Source organism: Triticum aestivum, chromosome 2D (assembly GCF_018294505.1).
Source record: "Triticum aestivum cultivar Chinese Spring chromosome 2D, IWGSC CS RefSeq v2.1, whole genome shotgun sequence".
In the NCBI taxonomy this organism is placed as follows: Eukaryota; Viridiplantae; Streptophyta; class Magnoliopsida; order Poales; family Poaceae; genus Triticum; species Triticum aestivum.
In genome coordinates this window covers 579,387,386-579,409,074 of record NC_057799.1, presented here as the reverse complement: position 1 = coordinate 579,409,074, position 21,689 = coordinate 579,387,386, and the positions used below count along the sequence as shown (strand labels likewise).

The following is a 21,689-nucleotide window of genomic DNA, read 5'->3' as shown; positions in this document are numbered from 1 at the left end:
ACACTCATCTTGATAATAACACATCTAGCATGGAAAATATTTGCCACCCTCACCGCTCCGCGAGCGAAACAAACACACAAAAGAGAAGTTTATTTTAAAAATTAGAGATGGCACATGCAAATTTGCTTAGAATGGCAAAAGAATACCGCATATAGGTAGATATAGTGGACTCATGTGGCAAAACTGGTTTAAAGGATTTTGGATGCACAAGTAGAAGTCATACTTAGTGCAAAATGAAGGCTAGCAAAAGATTGGGAAGCGACCAACCAAGAAATGAGTAATCTCATAAGAAAGCATTAAGCATAATTAACACTGAATAATGCACCACAAGTAGGATATAATTTTCATTGCATGACTATTGACTTTCGTACTTGCATAGGGAATTACAAACCTTAACACCATATTCTTACTAGACCACAATTACTCATCAACATAACTCACATATCACATCATCATATCTCAAAACTATTACTAAGAATCAAGTTTATTTTGTCCAATGATCTTCATGACATTTTCTTTACTTTATCCTTCTTGGATATCTATCACTTTGGACTAATTTTCATGAGTTGCTTTTCATAAGCTCGAACAAATATAATTGAAGGTCATGAGCATAACAAATTTCTTTCTCTCAAAATAATTTAAGTGAAGCAAGAGAGAATTTCTTCAAAATTTTACTAACTCTCAAACAAATCTAAGTGAAGCAAGAGAGCATTTCTTCAAAAATAACAAAGCACGCCATGCTCAAAAAGATATAAGTGAAGCACTAGAGCAAGTCCTAGCTCATAAAAGATTTAAGTGAAGCATAGAGAGGAATTCTAACAAGTCATGACATAATTTTGGCTCTCTCAAATAGGTGTGTCCAGCAAGGATTGATAACTTAAAACACAAAATAAAACAAGCAAAGACACAGATCATACAAGACGCTCCAAGAAAAACACATATCATGTGACGAATAAAAATATAGTCTCGAGTAAAATACCGATAGTTGTTGGAAGAAAGCGGGGATGCCACTCGGGGGCATCCCCAAGCTTAGTTGGTTGCTCATTCTTGGATAATAGCTTGGGATGCCGGGGCATCCTCAAGCTTAGGCTCTTACATCCTTCCTTCATCCATCGTAAGATAACCCAAAACTTGAAAACTTCAATCACACAAAACTCAACAAAGCCTTCGTGAGATCCATTAGTATAAGAATAATAAACCACTACTATAAGTGTTGTATCAACCAATTCATATTTTGTTTTTGTATTATATCTACTGTATACCAACTTTTCTATGGCAAAAACTCATCAAAGAAAACCATAGAGCCATCAAAATAAGCACACAACACAAAGAAAACAGAATCTGTAAAAACAGAACAGTCTTTAGCAATCTGACTATTTTGATACTTCTGTAACTCCAAAAACTCTGAAAATTTAGGACGACCTGAAAAATTTGTATATTAATCTACTGCAAGTGGAATGGTTATTTTATTGCTCTCTGGTAAAAAATGAAAATTAATTTCGTGAGCATAAAAGTTTCTGTTTTCTTCAGCAAGATCAAACAACTGTTTCCCAAGAAGATCCTAAAGGCTTTATTTGGCACAAACACTAATTAAAACATAAATAACACAATCATAACAGTAGCATAATTGTGTAAACACACAAGAACAGGAAGCAAAAAGCAAAAATAAATTGTATTCATTGGGTTGCCTCCCAACAAGCGCTATAGTTTTACGCCCTAAGCTAGGCATATAGCGAGGATCTAAGTTTTTTCATCTTTGGTTCGAGATCCATAAGATGCCCTCATGATTGATTCATAAGGTGGCTTAATTCTAGTACTAGGAAAGTGTTCCATACCCTTACTCAAAGGAAATTGGAACTTAATATTGCCTTCTTTCATATCAATCACGGCACCAATAGTGCGCAAAAACGGTCTACCAAGAATAGTAGGACAAGACGGATTGCAATCAATATCAAGAACAATAAAATCTATGGGCACATAATTCATATTTGCAAGAATAAGAACATCATTAATTCTTCTCATAGGCTTTTTAATATTAGAATCCGCCAAGCGCAAATTCAAGGAACATTCTTCAAGATTGGTAAGACCAAGCACATCACATAAAGATTTCGGAATTGTGGAAACACTAGCACCCAAGTCACACAAAGCAAAACACTAATAATTTTTAATCTTGACTTTGATAGTAGGTTCCCATTCATCATACAATTTTCTAGGAATTGATACTTCTAATTCCAATTTTTCTTCAAGAGCTTTCATCATAGGATCAACAGTATGTTTAGTAAAAGCTTTGTTTTGTTCATAAACATGGGGTGAAGTCATCATGGATTGCAACAAAGAAATACAATCAATCAAAGAGCAACTATCATAATTAAAGTCTTTGTAATCCAAAATAGTGGGTGCATCACTAGCTAAAGTTTTGACCTCTTCAAACCCACTTTCACCAATTTTTTAACAAGATTTTCACCCTCCGAAATATTGGGACGCCTTCTACTTAAAGTTGACTCTTCTCCAGTCCCTTTTTCATCATTCTTAATTTTAGTAAACAAGGAATCAATAGAAGAAACACCAATCATTTTAAGATCTTCATCACTTTTATCTTCTGAAGAGATTGGTTTAGCAGCCATTTGATTTACTAAAGCAGCTTGTGCATCGGATATTTTTCCTAGCAAACTTTCAGCAAAAGCATACTTAGATTGGAGATCTCAAACTTCTCTACTAATATCATCAAGTTGTTTTGTGATAGCATCTAGCACAACAAAGTGCTCCTTAAGTTCTTCAGTAAAATACTTGTTATGCTCAAATTGTGTAGTCATATACTCCTTAGTACTTTTCTCAATTTCAAGCAAAATATTGGGGTAAGGAATATCATAATATTTTCTTTGAGTCATCATGACTACGCAAACAAGCAAGCACACAAAAATAGATCCGGCAAGAAAACGGCAAATGGAAAAAAATGAGGCGAATAAAACGGCAAATATTGTGAAGTGAGGGAGAGGAAAACGAGAGGCAAATGTCAAATAATGTAAATTGCAAGGAGATGAGATTTGTGATTAGGAACCTAGTTATGATGAAGATCCTCCTCGGTAACGGCGCCAGAAATTGCGTGTTGACCGGAGGCTATCTTGACTTGATTCTCCCCGGCAACGGCGCCAGAAACTCTCCTTGATGGAAGCTGGAACTACGTCGGTATTTCCCCGGAAAGGGAGGGCTGATGCAACACAGCGGTGGTAGGTATTTCCCTCAGTTATGAAACCAAGGTTATCGAACCAGTAGGAGAACCAAGCAACACACCGTAAACAGCCCCTGCACACAAATAACAACACCTCGCAACCCGACGTGTTAACGGGGTTGTCAATCCCTTTCGGGTAACGGCGCCAGAAATTGGTGCGTGACGGTAAAAAGGTTGTAATAGATTGGATAAATAGACCGCAAATAAAATAAAGTGCAGCAAAGTATTTTTGTATTTTTGGTTTAATAGATCTGAAAATAAAAGCAAGGAAAAAGTAGATTGCAAAGGCAAATATATATGAGAAATAAGACCCGGGGACCGTAGGTTTCACTAGTGGCTTCTCTCAAGAAAAATAGCAAATGGTGGGTAAACAAATTACTGTTGGGCAATTGATAGAACTTCAAATAATTATGACAATATTCACGCAATGATCATTACATAGGCATCACGTCCAAGATTAGTAGACCAATCCTGCCTGCATCTACTACTATTACTCCACACATCGACCGCTATCCAGCATGCATCTAGTGTATTAAGTTCATGGAAAAATGGAGTAATGCAATAAGAACGATGACATGATGTAGACAAGATCCGTTTATCTATATGGTGGTAGATATAGATCTCGTCTTTTTATCCTTAGTAGCAACGATACATACGTGTCGGTTCCCTTTCTGTCACTGGGATCAAGCACCGTAAGATCGAACCCACTATCGGGCACCCCATCCCATTGCAAGATAAATAGATCGAGTTGGCTAGACAAAACCCAAATATCGAAGAAGAAATACGAGGCTATAAGAGATCATGCATAAAAGAGATCAAAGAAACTCAAATACTTTCATGGATATAAAAACATAGATCTGATCATAAACTCAAAGTTCATCGATCCCAACAAACACACCGCAAAAGAGTTACATCATATGGATCTCCAAGAGACCATTGTATTGAGAATCAAGAGAGAGAGAGAGAGATGAAGCCATCTAGCTACTAACTACGGACCCGAAGGTCTACAAAGAACTACTCACGCATCATCGGAGAGGCACCAATGGAAGTGGTGAACCCCTCCGTGATGGTGTCCAGATTGGATCTTGTGTTTCTGGACTCTGTGGCGGCTGGATGAATATTTCGATGACTCCCCTAGGGTTCTAGGATTTTTGAGGTATTTATAGAGGAAAGAGGCGGTCCGGGCGGTACCTGACGTGGGCACAACCCACCAGGGCGCGCCAGCGCCCTGGTGGGTTGTCCCCTCCTCGGAACTCACCCCAGGTGCAACCAGGGCCCATCTGCTTCCTTTTGGCCTATAAAAAATCATCGTAAAGTTCCGTTCCATTTGGACTCCGTTTGATATTGATTTCCTGCGATGTAAAAAACATGGAAAAAACAGGAACTGGCACTGGGCACTATGTCAATAGGTTAGTACCAAAAAATGATATAAAATGATTGTAAAACATCCAAGATTGATAATAAAATAGCATGGAACAATCAAAAATTATAGATAAGTTGGAGACGTACCACGGGTCGTATACCCCGGTGATCCACCATTCCGGGCCTTCCACAGGTTTGACCACCGCTGTTAGCGTGTTAGTTGTGGTGTGTGGGTTTGATAACTATACTACTTAGCATCCCAAGCAAGGAGGATGCCGCCTCTAGTACCCACCGCGGGCAAATAGTAAAAACTTTCGAATTTATTTCCAAGACATTGCCTTACAAGTTCCACATTGATGTTCTTCATCTTAGTCTCCTGGAAGCATATAATGCTAGGACTTGTCGAAAGTACCACTTGGTAGATAAAATGCCTACGCACCAGAGAGTTTAGTCCCCGGACGTTCCACACCAGTAACTTAAGGGGTTGTATTGCCATGGGTAAGGCCCACAGATCCACCATCCTTTGTAGGCACTAGGGGCCTAGCTCCACTCCGGCCGGCAGCTCCATGAGTGGCAGCACCGATGGTTCCCATCCAAACAGTGCTAGGATCGCTGCTATGTGGGAATCCGAAAGGGGTTTCTTGAAGAGCTCGACGTACGCTTCCAGGGCCTGATCGCCGATGATCTCTCCTTCATTGGCCAAGCAGAGTCTCTTGATGATTATTGATTGCTGCTTCGTGGCCTGTGACCCCCTGCCCTTTGCAAGACTCACACTTCTTCTTGGGTTAGAGACAGCAGCTCTTTTCTGTTGGGGCCTTCTGGATTGTGCAGGTGGCGTACGTGTGACCAGCCCATGCAGAATCGGAGCTAGCTCGCGTGTGATTTCAGTGCAGAATTCCTCCACCTGGGGGTGTACTGGTTGTTGTGGAGCACCTGACGTTTCCGCTGTGAGGCTCACCGCTACCATTCCCTCGTCGTGCATGGTCGCGTCGGCATCCTGCATGCGATGTGGGCCCTCTAAGCCCAATCCCGATAAGGAACTGAAATCCCCATCCAATCCACAGTCCTCAATATGCGCGGCATGCGGGGACAGGGGTGTGGAATCCACCTGCCCAGCATTCTTTTCTCCCCCACGTTCCTCGGGCCACGCGACAGAAAGGGCCAAGGGGGTGGGGCTGCGCGCTGGGCCTTGTTGTACTTGTTTTTTAATGCTGGCTAGGTTCGTATTTCTCTCTCTCCATGTAACACTGTCTAATACAGCCATTTTTTTTAATCAACAGTGTGTTCTTGTAAAAAAACAGTGTGTTCGTTTCTTGTGGGAAACACCGGAGTTGGGTTGCGTGAAACGAAACACAAAAAATAGGATGGAAATAGACATTAAAATGTTCTATAGAATGGGGAAAATGATAGAAAATCTACATATGTGATGCTAAGATAAAAAATAGACAAGTAGTAAACCGTTCATGCTCCCTATTTGCAGTCGCTTTGTGCACATATAGTTGCAGTCGGGTTACTATGTTTGCAGTTACATGTATTGTGATGGACATGCCATTAGACCAACAACTCTCCTTTTGACCTTAATTGCAGCCGCTTTGTGTCCGTGCATTTGGGGTAGAATGATTGCCATTGCATGTTCAGGGGTGAACATACAATTAACCCCAACAACTCCCCTCCCCACCCAGTAGTGGTCGCTTTGTGCATCTGCAGTTGCATGTCTAGTGGCGGGCATGCAACTGGAACGCCAACCCTCTTCCCCTACCTCAGTTGCAGTCACTTTGTGCCCATGTAGTTGCAGTCGGGTTACAACGCTTGTAGTTGCATGTCTACTGGTGAACATGCAACTAGCCGGACAACCCCCTCCCGACCCCAGTTGCAGTCACTTTGTGCCCATGCAGTTGCAGTCGGGTTACAACGCTTGCAATTGCATGTCTAGTGGTGGACATGCAACTAGTACAACAACCCCTCCTGACCCCAATTGCAATCGCTTTGTGCCAATGCAGTTGCAGTCGGGTTACAATGCCTGCAGTAGCATGTCTACTGGTCAACATGCAACTGGTGTAAGGGCATATTTCTCCCTAAGTTGTTTTGGTGATTGATGACAATGCATTTGCGGACTAATCGTGCGCAATGAGCATTTCAGATATCTCATGTATATGCACTAGATGATTGAATGCCCCTCGGAGACTTTCAAAGACAGCGGTTCTCTCTACGTTTCCTTTCGGTGGATTTGAGTCGTATGAAAGCCATACTATTAAGAGGGACTCCGCTTTGGAAAGGTATGGGTGGAATCAACACGTACACAGCCCCATATGCACCCACAACCTCCTTCCATCTCCGGAGCCTTTCCAATGTTTTCTGTGGTGTTTACAGCATCTTGCCAGCGGTAGTACCGCCAGTGTCCATGGTAGCACCGCATATGCGGTTGTACCGCTGGTACTTCCGTGGCGCTGCCGCTTAGTGCTTCCCTGAGCTTGCAACTTTCGGTTGTCTGTTTGTAATTCACGGTAGTAGTGCGGTAGTACCGCTCCGGCGGTACTACAGCCCGTACTACCGTCTCCACTACCGCTTGCGGGATTTTCTTTTGTGCAAGGTTCTGTTCCCACTTTCCCTCAAGCGGTAGTAGAGAGGCACTAGGACGGTAGTACCGCTTGGCACGGTACTGCCGCCCCTAGCACCCTCTACTACCGCTGCCTCTCTAGGACTAAAACCCAAGGCGGTAGTACCGCTCGGGTCAGCAGTAGTACCGCTCCAGCGGCACTACTGTAGGTGCACTCTATGTAGTCTTAGGCGTGTGCGGAGTAGTACCGCCTAAGCGGTAGTACCGCTCCTATGAGCAGTAGTACCGCTTAGCTGCGGGGTTGGGCAGAAGATAGTTGAATTTTGGTTCCCCTATATAAAGGGGGGGTCTTCTTCTTCCTAGGGTTGACCTCTTCCCCCGAAGCTCCATTGCCATTCAAAAGCTCATTCTTGCCCGATCTCTCTCCCTAGCCACTCAAACATGTTGATTTTTTTAGGGATTGGTGAGAAGGCCCCGATCTAAACTCCCACCAGGAGAAATTTGATCCCCCCCCACTAATCCCTCGCGGATCTTGTTACTCTTGGGTGTTTGAGCACCCTAGACGGTTGAGGTCACCTCGGAGCCATATTCCATTGTGGTGAAGCTTCGTGGTTTCGTTGGGAGCCTCCAATTCGGTTGTGGAGAGAGCCCCAACCTTGTTTGTAAAGATTTGGTCGCCGCCTTCAAGGGCACCAATAGTGGAATCACGGTTTCTCGCATCGTCTGAGGGCGTGAGGAGAATACGGTGGCCCTAGTGGCTTCTTGGGGAGCATTGTGCCTCCACACCGCTCCAACGGAGACGTACTTCCTCTCAAAGGGAAGGAATTTTGGTAACACATCCTCGTCTCCACCGGTTCCTCTCTTGGTTATCTCTTACCTTTACTTGTGCAAGCTTATATTGTGTTGTATCCCTTGCTTGCTTGTGTGCTTTTTGTTGTTGCATCATTTAGGTTGCTCACCTAGTTGCATATCTAGAAAACCTATTTTGATGCTAAATTTAATTTGGTAAAGAAAAGCTAAAATTGTTAGTTGCATATTCACCCCCCCCCCCTCTAGCCAACCATATCGATCAACTGGCCACGACAAGCCTCCTCCCTTCTGACCCCAGTTGCAGTCACTTTGTGCCCACGCAGTTGCGGTCGGGTTACAATGCTTGAAGTCATATGTCTGGTGGACATGCAACTTCCTAGGACAACCCTACCTCCGTGACCTCAGTTGGAGTCGCTTTATGCCCATGCAGTTGCGGTCGCTTTGTACTCATGCAGTTGCACTCAAATTACAACGCTTGCAGTTGCATGTCTAGTGGTGGACATGCAACTAGCCCAACAACCCCCTCGTGACCCCTGTTGCAGTGGCATTGTGCCCATGTAGTTGTAGTCGGGTTACAACCCTTGCAATTGCATGCCTAGTGATGGACATGCAACTGCCACGACAACCCATCCTCCCTTTAGACCCTAGTTGCAGTCGTTTTGTGCCCGTGCAGTTGCGGTCAGGTTACAATTCTTGCCGTCGCACAGATGTAAAAAACTGAACAACTCAACAAAAAAATTAGTGAGACAATACAGAAAACGCACAGGCCGACAAGGCGAGAAAGCAAGAATGTGAAAGTGTGAGCTAGCACGCGGGGCACATGAAAAAAACAAGCAACATATGCCCTAGGGTAGGTGTTGTTGCATCTCGTTGAAAGGTTGCAGTTGCGACCCATTTGAAAACTTGTAGTTACGATTTGTGAATACATGTAGTTGTGATCCCATTTGAAACTTCTTGCTGCGATTCCTTTTGAAAACTTGCAGTTGCGATCTATTTTTAAAGACTTGCGGTCGTGACCCGAGAAAACAAAAATGAAATGAAAAATAGATTTATCTAGTTGTACATTCCAAAATTAACAAAATCTCATCCAACTAGAATTAGTCACAAGTGTTTGCATATAAGAATGAAAAAACTAACAAAAACCAAATAAACAAATAAATAAAAAGGAGATCAAATGATAACAACAGAAAAAATGCAGCCAAAAAAAGAAAGAAAGAAAGATTAGTCACGAGAGTGAGGAACGACATGGTCGCTTTCCTATTAACACATAGACATAAAAAAGGTGACAAAAAGATAGACATGGGTGTGGTAATTTTTTTTTTGAGGCAATGGACTGTGGTAACTGGGTAGTGCGTTGGTGCATGTCGCTACAGCGTGGACAAGCGGGCCGACAAAACAAAACAACTTGGGCTGCCGTGCCCGCGTCGCTGCATGCAAAAAAACAGCACGCACGAGTTACTCAAAAGGGAAAAAATAAACAGCACGGACGAATCTCCGCACGTTTAGATCGGATGGCCAGGTGCGTGAATGAGACCAATTTGTTTCTCATCTAGCTGAGTTTTAGCAAAACTGTTCTTTAAATGTGCATGTACATCTTCGGGTTCTTTTGTTGTGTGCAATTTTCTGTGGAGAAACGACAAATATTGCGACATTGGGTTAAAATGGCAGATTTTTTCCATTTCGATGATTTCGGCCAGGAAAGAGCTTTTCGCACAAGGGTTCTGAATATGGTTATTATTTTCTTTCAACACCCAAAGGATCCAAGGAGAAATGCAATGGCTTGTATGCAGATTTCATAAGAAGGCAAACATAAACCTTCCACCAGTATCTTGTAAACAAATACCAAGGTTTTAGTACATCAATGTTCAGACATTTTCGGCTCACAAACGTTGAGGCACTTTTGGAATGGTTCAAAATGTTCATTGTGCATGCAGAAAAGAAAACCAACATCTATTTTGTACGAGTCCTTTTGAATTTCCTGCTGTGATCAACTTCTTCCTCTTCATGACCCCCCTCCAATGGCAATGGTCGGCAACGTGTCATGAAGCTCACGTAGGTCTCGAGGATGGCGGCCAACACTTCTTTTGACGACATAAATTCTACGCACGCATCCTTGAGTCGATTACAGTGGTGCTGATTCGCCAGCTCGTACGTGCTCATAACGGTCGCGGCATCCATAGTCTTGCACAGCTCATCTTCACACATGAGCTTCAGCCTCTCCAGCCCATACATGTCTGCCGCGACCATCAGGTGCTGCATCGCCGCGACGCTGTAGCCTTCAGCGGGCGGCGGCGGCAGCTTGTCTGTATAAAGGTAGCGAAGCATCATCTGGAAGATGGCTGGCTCCACGCCGACGACCTTGACGCGCGGCTTGTCCTTCTCCGCCATGGGGCCATAGAATTGAGCTCTGAACACCGGCGACTGCGCGGCCAGAACGCACCTGTGCCCGAGGAACTTGTGGCTGCCCACGCGGAACGAGACGTCGGCGCCTCTCCCGTCCTCGAGCATGCCCACGAGGTTGCTGGACAGTTGGCTGGGCAGCTCCGGAAAGGGCGACTCGTCGGTGACGACGGTGAGGACACACCGTATGGTGAAGCAGCCGTCCCCGAGTTGCGACAGCGCTTCCAGCTTGGACCTCTCCACGAATTTGTGGTGGCCACATGGCAAATTTGCAGCGAAGACGCGCCTCACCGCATCGAAGTTGGCTACGTTTGCCTGGCTCCTTTTCTCTCGGATGCTCAGCGTGAAGCTGCCGGTCACACCCGGATCCGTGTCCTTGCTGTGACGGTAGAGAAACGCCGAGGCGTGGTCGCCACAGTCCTCCTCGGCCCCACCCGGGTAGAACATGATGTCCCAACTGTAGCCGCCGACTTCAAGGGCGGGCGAAGCAACGAACTGGCCGACACCCATGCCCTTAAGCTGCAGGTAACTGGTCATCTCGAAATTCAGCGTTTCGGTCTGCTCCCAGATCCTGACACATCTCGACGTGATCTCCGGTGAGGTCGAGCTGCTGTTTGCCATGGCCGGCAGCCGTGGAGAACAGACGGGGCGTTAATTGGTGTTGAACTACTAAATAAAGTAGAACCGAATTTGCACCAGCCTACGTACCGTACCTTGGCGTCTTATATTGGATGATGAAGGGGAAATCCGAGTCCCGATGGGGAGCAGGATTTCGATGGCGTCCGACTTTGGAGAGGAATCGAAGAAAGGAAGAAGTTTGTTATCGGCCATGGAAAACAAACGATAATCCTACACCTACATAGTGCCTACGAAGGCCTACGTAATTTTCCATACAACTAACTCAGTTGACTTAGACTTCGCGAAGTCTAAGTCGACTGATGTCAGCATCCTGCAGATGCCCCGATCAATTTCCTTGTCATTCATTTGTTTTTCTTTGGGCTTGTTTAACTTGCACGGGGCTGCTTTTAGATGAGCTGTTTTTGTCCTTTGTTTTGAGAAATCACTAATTGAGGAGTACTCGTTGCAAAGATCACTCCAATTTCTCTGGCTGCTACAAGTGGCGCACATGCAGCGCGTCATTTGTCGCAACCCTGGAGTTTTTCCTTTTTTCGTAGATCCGTTTATTCAAAACGTTATATCTCTCAAACCGTGCGTCCAAATCTCGAACCGCTTTCACCGTTGGATTCCTCGCATTGAGATCTTCAAAACTAGATACCATGTTGATAGGTTTTGACAAACTTTTTTTTCACGAAAAAAACCGGACGACAAAACCGAACCGGGAGCACGAGTTTTTTCCCTTTTCGAAAGAGGCATGCCCGTGCCTCTCACGAAATCACAACCGTGCCTCTCGCGGAAGCAAAACCGTGACTCTCGCGGAAGGAAAGAAAAAAGAGAAAACGCGTTTTTTTTCGTTTCCGAGGAGGCACGACCGTGACTCTCGTGAAGCACACTCATGCCTCTTGCGGAAGCAAAACCGTGACTCTCGCGAAAGAAAAAAACAGAAAACGCGTTTTTTCATTCCGAGAGGCACCGCCGTGACTCTCCCGAAAGCACAACCGTGCCTCTCGCGGAAGCAAAACCGTGATTCTCGCGAAAAAATAGAAAACGCGTTTTTTTTGTTTTCGAGAGGCACGGTCGTCACTCTCGCGAAAGCACACCCGTGCCTCTCGCGGAAGCAAAACCGTGACTCTCGCGAAAATTAAAAAACAAAAAATGCGTTTTTTTCGTTTTCGAAGAGGCACGACCGTGACTCTCGCGAAAGCAAAACCGTGCCTCTCGCGGAAGCAAAACCGTGACTCTCGCGAAAGGGAAAAAAAAGAAAACGCATTTTTTCGCGTAATTTTTTTTTATTTTCTTTGATTGAAAAGCTAAGGAAGACCCGTGGAAAACCAAAACGTCGAAAAAGACCGGAAAAAAACCGTTTAAAAAACCGAAAACGCGTGCGGAAAAATTAAAAAAAAAAAACAAAATACGGAGGGAGCACCCAAAGCGCGACACGTGGCAAATGGCTGAGAGCGCGCCAAGGGGCGATGATCGTTTCAAGGCTCCCGAAGTTAACTAGTTGCTCTCTTTGTTTTGTTCTTGCAAATTGCTTGTCTCTTGTTAGTTTTTCTTTTCTTGCTTGTACGTGTGCAGCCTCCTATTGTTTTCTGTTGTTTTTCTTATAGATTGGTTTTTTTTCTTTGTTTGTATTTGGGTTGTCAAATATATGGGTGCCTGTGTCAGCTCTCCCAGCCGATTTGTACTGTAGTGTGTCTCAAACGAACATAATGCATAAAAAAGTGTACTTCTAAAAAAATGTAGTGTGTTTGTATTTCTTTAAGCACATATTTTTTACACAAAAAAGAAGGTAAACAAATTAAGAAAAAATGTGTGGTCGACGTGTGCGCAAAATCGAGTGGCATTATTTTTTAGATAAATATCCAAAACATCACTAATTTAGAAAAGAAACAAATAACACAAATCCAAAATACAAAAATAAATAGAAAAAAAAACAAAAACTACAAAAACAAAAATGAAAGATTGAAAATTGAAAATAAATTCACATACTGGAGTCTGGAGGGGCGCCCGCGTCGCCGAGCATCTCGTCGCCCGCGACTTCCGCCGCGGAAATCTTCGATGTGCCCGCCCCCGTGATGCGGCTTCCTTCCTCGCCCGTTCTCTGTCTTTGCTTGTCCCTCAGTTCAAACAGTACTGTTAGGGTGGCCTCTAGAAAGATGTTGAGCATGGGTCCACGTTCCAAAGACTTCAAACAGAAAAAAGAGAGCAGCACACCATCTATCGATACTGCATTCCACCACAACAAACATTTTATGTGTCCCTGGGTCTAGGCAAAAGTGATTGTTTCGGCTTTAATTTGCTCTTTTTTTTTCACAAAACAAATTAATATTTTTTTCTGGTTCCTTGGGAAAACAAAATCTTTTCGATGCAAAAATTTTTGTATATGATTTTTAAAAAACAATAAAAAGACCAAAATATCTTGAAACTGTCCACTCCCCGTTGTGAGAAAATAACAAAGCTAGTTGTGAGATTAGTTGCATGGCTATAGTTGGACATGCTTCTCTCTTGCCGCCGTCCCCTCCGGCAAAACAAAGGCGCTTACAAAATGCAACCAAGTTAAAAGACATGCAGTTGCGTGCCTATTCTGCGACATGCAACTCGCCCCTCACCTCATCCGACAAAAAAACAAAAAGGTCGTGTTGCAACCAAGTTAGAAGACACGTAGTTGCGACCATGTTGGAAGACATGCAATTGCATGATTACAATTGGGCCCCCCACTCTCTTGCAGCCGCCACCTCCGACAAAACAAAGGCGCTTACAAAAATGCAACCAGGTTAGAAAATGACATGCAGTTGCGTGCCTATTCTACGACATGCAACTGGCCCCTCACCTCATACGACAAAAAACAAAAAAGGTCGAGTTGCAGCCAACTTATAAGACATGCAGTTGTGACCATGCTCGTAGACATGCAGTTCTGTGCCTGGTGTGGGCCATGCAACTGGGCCCCCCTCTCTCTCTCTCTCTCTCTCTCTCTCTCTCTCTCTCTCTCTCTCTCTCTCTCTCTCTCTCTCTCTCTCTCTCTCTCTCTCTCTCTCTCTCTCGACGCCGTCCTCTCTGAGAAAACAAAGGTCCCCAGTTGCGACCAAGTTAGAAGACATGCAGTTGCATGCCTAGTGCGGGACATGCAACTGACGCCTCTCCCCGTACAACCAAAATGGAAGTCGAGTTGCAACCAAGTTATAAGACATGCAGTTTCGACCAAGGTAGAAGACATGCAGTTGCATGCCTAGCGTGGAACATGCAACTGGCCCCATATCTCTCGACGACGCCCCCACCGACAAAACAAAGGCGAAACTACTACATGTACGACTATGGCTTGTCCGATTTGGTACGATGCAACATCCAGCCGTCGCTGGACTTCGAGTCCAACTGACCTACGGTTTGATCTGCTCCATCGACATAATTCATATGTGAATTGTCGTACGTATAGTACGGTTGCAGTCCCCCCACTTGCGGCCAAGTTAGAAGACATGCAGTTGTGTGCCTAGTGTGGGACATGCAACTAGCGTCTATATCCGGACAAAAAATGGAAGTCGAGTTGCAAGGAAGTTATAAGACATGCAGTTGCGACCAAGTTAGAAGACATGCAGTTGTGTGCCTAGTGTGGGGCATGCAACTGGCCCCATCTCTCCCTCTCTCGCCGCCGTCCCCTCCAACAAAACAAAGGTCCTTAGTTGCGACAAAGTTAGAAGACATGTAGTTGCATGCCTAGTGTGGGACATGCAACTGGCGCCTCTCCCCGTACAACAAAATTAGAAGTCGAGTTGCAACCAAGTTATAAGACATGCAGTTGCGACCAAATCTAGAAGACATGTAGTTGCATGCCTAGCGTGGGACATGCAACTGGGCCCCATATCTCTCGACGCCGCCCCTCCGACAAAACAAAGGTACCCCCAGTTGCGACCAAGTTAGAAGACATGCAGTTGCGTGCCTAGTGTGGGACATGCAACAAGCATCTATATCCATACAAAAAAATTGGAAGTCGAGTTGCAAGAAAGTTATAAGACATGCACTTGTGACCAAGGTAGAAGACAAGCAGATGAATGCCTAGTGTGGGGCATGCAACTGGCCCCTCTTCTCTCGATGTCGCCCCCTCCGACAAAACAAAGGTCCCTAGTTGCGACGAAGTTAGAAGAGATGCAGTTGTGTGCCTAGTGTGGGACATTCAACTGGCCCCCTCTCTCTTGATGTCGCCCCCTTTAATACAACAAATGCCCCCCAGGTGTGACCAAAGTTAGAAGAGATGTAGTTGCGTGCCTAGTGTGGGGCATGCAGCTGGCCCCATCTCTCTTGATGCCGCCCTCTTCGACAAAAACAAAGGTCACTCATTGTGACTAAGTTAGAGAGACGTGCGGTTGCAACTGGCCCCTCTCCCCGTGCAACAAAAAATGAAAGTCGAGTTGCGACCAAGTTGTAAGACATGCAATTGCGACCATGCTGGAAAAAGACCTGCATTTGCGTGCATACAGTTGATCATGCACCTGGGCCGCTCTCTCTTGACACCACCTCCTTCGACAAAACAAAGCCCCCCCCCCCTAGCTGCGACCAAGTTAGAAGACATGCAGTTGCGTGCTTGTTGCGGTACATGGAACTGGGCCCCTCTATCTCGATGCCGCCACCTCCGACAAAACAAAGATCCCTCAGTTGCTCTTCTCTCCTTTAATATGCTCCCTTTTTCAGAAAATGAGCTCCTCTGTCAGAATTAGATACAAAAAACAAATTGATTTTTTCTTAATCCTTGGGAAAACAAAACAAATGCAAGAAGAAAAAGGGGGAAATGTATATTATTTTTTAAAAAAAATAAGAAAAAAGAAAAAAACTAATGGAACTACAAAAACCTCTAAAAAATGAACAGCACACATATGCATTGTTATTTTCGTTTCTAAACATCATCTGTGATTTGTTTCTCTTGTTCGTGTGGGCGTTTAGAAAAACTAATGAAACTACAAAACATAATAAATGCACATAAAAAGATATAAAAAAAGAAGATATAAATACAGACTTAAATATAGATGCTTCATCATTGGGGAAAGAAAAAAAAGATTTCAGACATGGATAGAAAAATACACATAGTTTTCCCACGAAAAGCATAACAAAGCATAGAGTGGGCATTAAAACATAAACACATAACATTGGATCTTGACATACAAGTTAACTAACAAAGAGTTCAACATAGCGTAAAAAAAGGGTATGTCGGGTCTTGACATATCATAGATGTACTTTTTTTCTTCCCCCTGGTCAAAGAGTGCCTAGCCAAGAATCTTGATCCTGAGCAAGACATCAACACCGACAGTTATGCTCTCCTTAAATCCAATGAGAACAACTGAATTGACCGCAAGGCCCCTGTTAGCTCCGAAGTCCTTCCACTTCTTGTTGTCCAACACATTGCGCTCTCTCTGGGCCCCTTGTGACACTTGACGGTGTATGTCCTTTTGTTTGCCTTAAACTTCAGTGTATCTCCTGTCAGGTCATTGAAACGAACTCTTTCGTTGCATGGCACAACCTTTTTGTGTTGAACACAAAAAAGAACAACAACAACAATGATCATCAAAATTGCCTAAAACATGAATTGAGCACTGATATAAAAGTAAAAAGATGCAACAACCTAAAATATCAGTCTAGAACTAGCATAGGTTAATACACATGACATAAACGCCCATCTAGTTCAAAACTCTGGGAGAGAAACAAAAATATCAACCTTCAACAAAAATAAAGTGTGATAAGTATAACCTGAAAAAGTAAAGATCAGAACAATGAAAACAACAAAAATATATATAAATATATAGGTTGCGGAGTTACCCCCTGCGTTTTTGAACTCCTTCCAAACATACATGCTCATCCCGCTTGTCCCGCTCTCGTGGTAGCAAGGGCTCAAACAAACTCTGCACACCATCTCCTGTGCCACATAAAAAAAAGCGATAAATTTGTGCTAGTGAGACACATACATATTCAGCTAAAAAATGATTTTTATAGCAAAAAACTTGTATCCTTCCGAAGAGAAGGATTTCGAGATAATGATGAGATATCATTGGCGTCGCCACTGATGACCAAAAAAGAAAATATTTACATTGGCAATGTGGGGATCCATCAAAAAGACTATATTATCTTGATTTCATATACAAAAAGAATGAACATCATACTGATTCATACGGGGTTTCGGCGGAAAAGGAAAAAGAAACTAAAAAACATACTGCTGCTGGAAACTTACTTTCATTAATCATTCCTTAATTAAAAAAGGATCAGCAAAAATAAAAAATAAACACAAGCCCACTCCCTAGTGATAGATTTCAGCAGTAATATGTACTATTTACATAGAAAAAGTTTCAGAAAAACATGCTACTGATTATATAGGGGCTATCAAAAACAAATGAACATACCTACTCCTACTGATACATTTAGTAAATCAGTATTAAAATCTTCTCTTGTTTCGATAGAAATTTTTTCAAAAACATGCTACTGATTAGCAAAAAGAGCCTAACACATCATCTCTATTGTCACCCGCGGATGTACAAAAAGGGTGTAAAAAAATGAACTATACTCTCTGTACAGAGGATGTTGATAAAACCTACTACCTACAAGCATAAAGAAGAAAGTGGTGTTGATAACCCTACTTCCAGTACAATCCAAAAGGATAGAACACTTCATCTCAGTCTCTTGGGCTACTAAAAGAGAAAATTAGTACTACTAGTTGTAAAACTAAACTTGACTGGATAGTCAAAAAACAAAGGAAAAAAAGCAAAAAAGTCTGAATTAGATAAGTGAATCTAGCTGTAACAAAAAAGAAACCAGTTTCATACTCACATCCGCCATACCGACATTGCCGATCGACGTGCGTGAGCGAGAGACACTATTGTGCATTCAATGCGCAAAAAAATAAACATAAAAAAGTACTCCCTCCGTAAACTAATATAAGAGTGTTTAGAACACTAGTTTAGTAATCTAAACGCTCTTATATTAGTTTACATAGGAGTATAAACTATGGACGCAATTCTCTGCTTCAAACTACTAATCAGATATTTAATACAGAAAAAGAAACGGCACCTCATCTTGCGGGGGAATTATGGACATACAAAAATCCTATCTACTCTACTGGATACATGGGCACAGTAACAAATTCCTACAGTGCAGCAGACATGCACTTAGCTTGGGCGAGGACGTCATGTTGCTGACTCACAACAAGCCCCTGGACTAAAAATCTATTATCAGACTAAGAAGCTAGCAAAAAAGGTGAAATTAAAAAGACTAAAAAGTGAGGTTAACTTGGCGTTAGGTCTGCACCACCTAGCAAAAAGGCCTAGCAGCCGCTCACTCTGGCCGCCCCCTTTGAGACACTACAAAAATACAACTTAAACTTGTTCGTATAAACTACCACCTCCAAAATCAATCCTCCAATCTGTTGATTGCTTGAACAAGTAAGGATAAAAAAAGGAAAACGTTTAAAAACAACCGGATGATTTCTCGTAGAAATCATCCGCGTCGCCTGGACGCCACGCGGCGCGATGGGACCATGTACGACACGGTTTTGTCCTCTAGAACCACTCATTTCCTATCCTTAGCTTTCTCTCTTTGACGGGTCGTCTCCTACCTTTCTTCTTCTTTAACCTCTCCGCCCAGCTCCTCCCACCAGGCCACCACCACACTTGCGAGGCTGCGTCGTCGTCGCGCCTGCTGCTGCAATAGAGCGCCGATGAGGTCGTTGAGCTCCGCCGCGGTTGCATTGAAGCGCCACCGGAGCTACATCGCAGCTTCCGTCGTCGTCATGCTGCATCGCAGATTCCACCATGGCTGCCGCGTGCTGCATCGCCGCATCCGCCGTCATCGCCGGTGCTGCAATGGAGTGCGCCCGGGGCTTCAATGGAGCACCATGGGGGGTCGTTGGAGCTTTGTCGCGATTGCAATGGAGCTTTGTCGGAGCTTCAATGGAGCCCGCCAGAGGCTGCAATGGAGCACCGCCGGGGTCGTTAGAGCTCGCGCGGCTGCAATTGAGCTTCGTCGGAGCTTCAATGGAGCGTGCCAGGGGCTGCAATGGAGCGCCGCTGAGGACATTGGAGCTCGCCGCGGCTGCAATGGAGCGCCGCCGGGGTCGCTGGAGCTTGTCGCGGCTGCAATGGAGCTTTCACCGGAGCTTTTTTTCGTGCTGCCGTGCAGGGTCCAGATACCCGCAGGCTGCAGGGGTGGTCCTTCCGCGAGCGCGAACAACGTTGCTGCAAGGCGAGGACGGCGCTAGGGCCGAGCCTGGTGCTGCGAGCGAGCGAGGCATGACCGGCTGCAATTGCGAGCTCGTCGGAGCTTCAGTACCTATCTAGGGATCCCATGTGCGGGGAGAATTTTTGCGTCGGCTGCAAATCGAGGAAGACAAGGCCACAGCGGCGCGTGAGAACGACGAGGCCACGGGGGGATTTTTGGGTTGACTTAATCCTACGTCCGTCGAGGCTTTAATCGAACGGCTGGGGACCCGGCTGATTTCCCCGAGAAATCAGTCGGGTGATTGGTAGTAGCCGCCCAAAAAAAAAGCCTATAAATCCTGGAGTCCATTGTAGACTTGAATCTACTATCTACACTTGATCCACAAACAAAACTAGCCCCCAATCCCCTACAGATCTACGGTGTAGCATCAGCAAAAACAAGACAAAAAGAAGGATGGAGAAGAAAAATTAGGGGGAACTCACTCCATCAGCAGCGGCGGCCATCCCCCTCTCTCGTCCTCTAGTTCGTCTTCTGATTTGAGATTGGGGAATGGAGAGAGACGATGTGGAATGAGCTTCAACTGCCCGTTCACCTCTTCTTAATCACCACGGGGGTGGCCGCTTCCCCTTCCTCTCTTTAATGCGGCTCAAAAAAACAAAACAGCAAAAAACAACAAACAAAAGCCCGCACGGAAGCGAACCAACTTGTGGTTGGATGGTTAGAGGGACTGTGGTATCCCCAGCCTACCAGGGCTCAAATCCTGGTGCTCGCATTTATTCCTGGATTTATTTCAGGATTTTCGGCGATGCGCATTCAGTGGGAGGAGACGTTCCCGTCGACGACGAGGCACCTATGGTGACTTTGTAAATCTCAAGATGATATGCCGGCTCGGTCTTTCGGAGGTGCTCATAGGGATAGGGTGTGCATGTATGCGTTCATAGGGGTGAGTGTATGCGCGTGTATATGAGCGCTTGTGTCTGTACTGATGTTCAAAAAAAAGCCCGCACGGAAACACAGCCCAGCCCACGAAAAAAGCAAACGCTCGCGCGGATCGCGGCTCGACATGAAAAAAGGAAAACGGGCCGGTCCATGCCATACACAGACCGAAACAAGGGACAACCAGCCCCAGCGCGAACCTACACGCTGCTCAAGATCGGACGGCTGAGCAGTCGAGTGAGACTTCGCAAAGTCTCGGTCGATTGATTTTTAGCAGCGCCATACAACTAAACCTATCGGCCCCTGATTCTAACGGTGGTGGGCCCGTGCCCTCCTATAGATCCAATAATCTCTCTCCACGTAACTGTTTACGTAAAACATGTAACATACCATACGTAGGTCTAGCATTGCCCCAAAACAAAATTAAAAAAATAAGAAATTTGTTACCAGCTACATGGGACCTGTGCGCTCAATTTCGAGGCTCTCCACTTCTGATCGATGGGCCGGCGCTGCGGAGACACTACGTCCCAACGCAGCACCCATGGCGGAGATTGGGGGGAAGATTGGTGACAGTACTACAACGGAGCATCCATGGTGTTGCTCGTCGGGGACGGTGCTGCAATGCAGCATCCATGGCACTACTCACCGGCAACGGTGCTGCAACGTAGAGTCCATGTTGATGCTCGCCGGTGACGGTGCTGCAATGCAACATCCATGGCGCTGCTCACCAGCGACGGTGCTGCAACGCAGAGTCCATGTTGATGCTCGCCGGTGACGGTGCTGCAATGCTGGTGCTTCAAAGGAACATCGCCGGGAAATCGGTGCTGTGACGAAGCATCTCGGAGCCGCCGGTGCTTCAATGGAGCATCATTGGGGCATGTTGCTGAAGGAAATATGCCCTAGAGGCAATAATAAAGTTATTATTTATTTCCTTATTTCATGATAAATGTTTATTATTCATGCTAGAATTGTATTAACCGAAAACTTGATACATGTGTGAATACAAAGACAAACAGAATGTCACTAGTATGCCTCTACTTGACTAGCTCGTTGATCAAAGATGGTTATGTTTCCTAGCCGTAGACAAAGAGTTGTCATTTGATTAACGGGATCATATCATTAGGAGAATGATGTGATCGACTTGACCCATTCCGTTAGCTTAGCACTTGATCGTTTAGTATGTTGCTATTGCTTTCTTCTTGACTTATACATGTTCCTATGACTATGAGATTATGCAACTCCCGTTTACCGGAGGAACACTTTGTGTGCTATCAAACGTCACAACGTAACTGGGTGATTATAAAGGTGCTCTACATGTGTCTCCGAAGGTACTTGTTGGGTTGGCGTATTTCGAGATTAGGATTTGTCACTCGGATTGTCGGAGAGGTATCTCTGGGCCCACTCGGTAATGCACATCACTTAAGCCTTGCAAGCATTGCAACTAATGAGTTAGTTGCGGGATGATGTATTACGGAACGAGTAAAGAGACTTGCCGGTAATGAGATAGAACTAGGTATTGAGATACCGACGATCGAATCTCGGGCAAGTAACATACCGATGACAAAGGGAACAACGTATGTTATTATG

General features: G+C 44.7%; 1 protein-coding gene across 1 annotated transcript; it reads right to left on the bottom strand.

Moving 5' to 3' along the window:
* Positions 1-9,750: 9,750 nt before the first annotated feature.
* LOC123050117 (BTB/POZ and MATH domain-containing protein 2-like) lies at positions 9,751-11,032 on the bottom strand. The gene has a single exon (XM_044472954.1). It carries the CDS (start codon positions 10,977-10,979, stop codon positions 9,909-9,911), a length of 1,071 nt encoding a protein of 356 aa, XP_044328889.1. The 5' UTR covers positions 10,980-11,032; the 3' UTR covers positions 9,751-9,908.
* Positions 11,033-21,689: the final 10,657 nt, after the last annotated feature.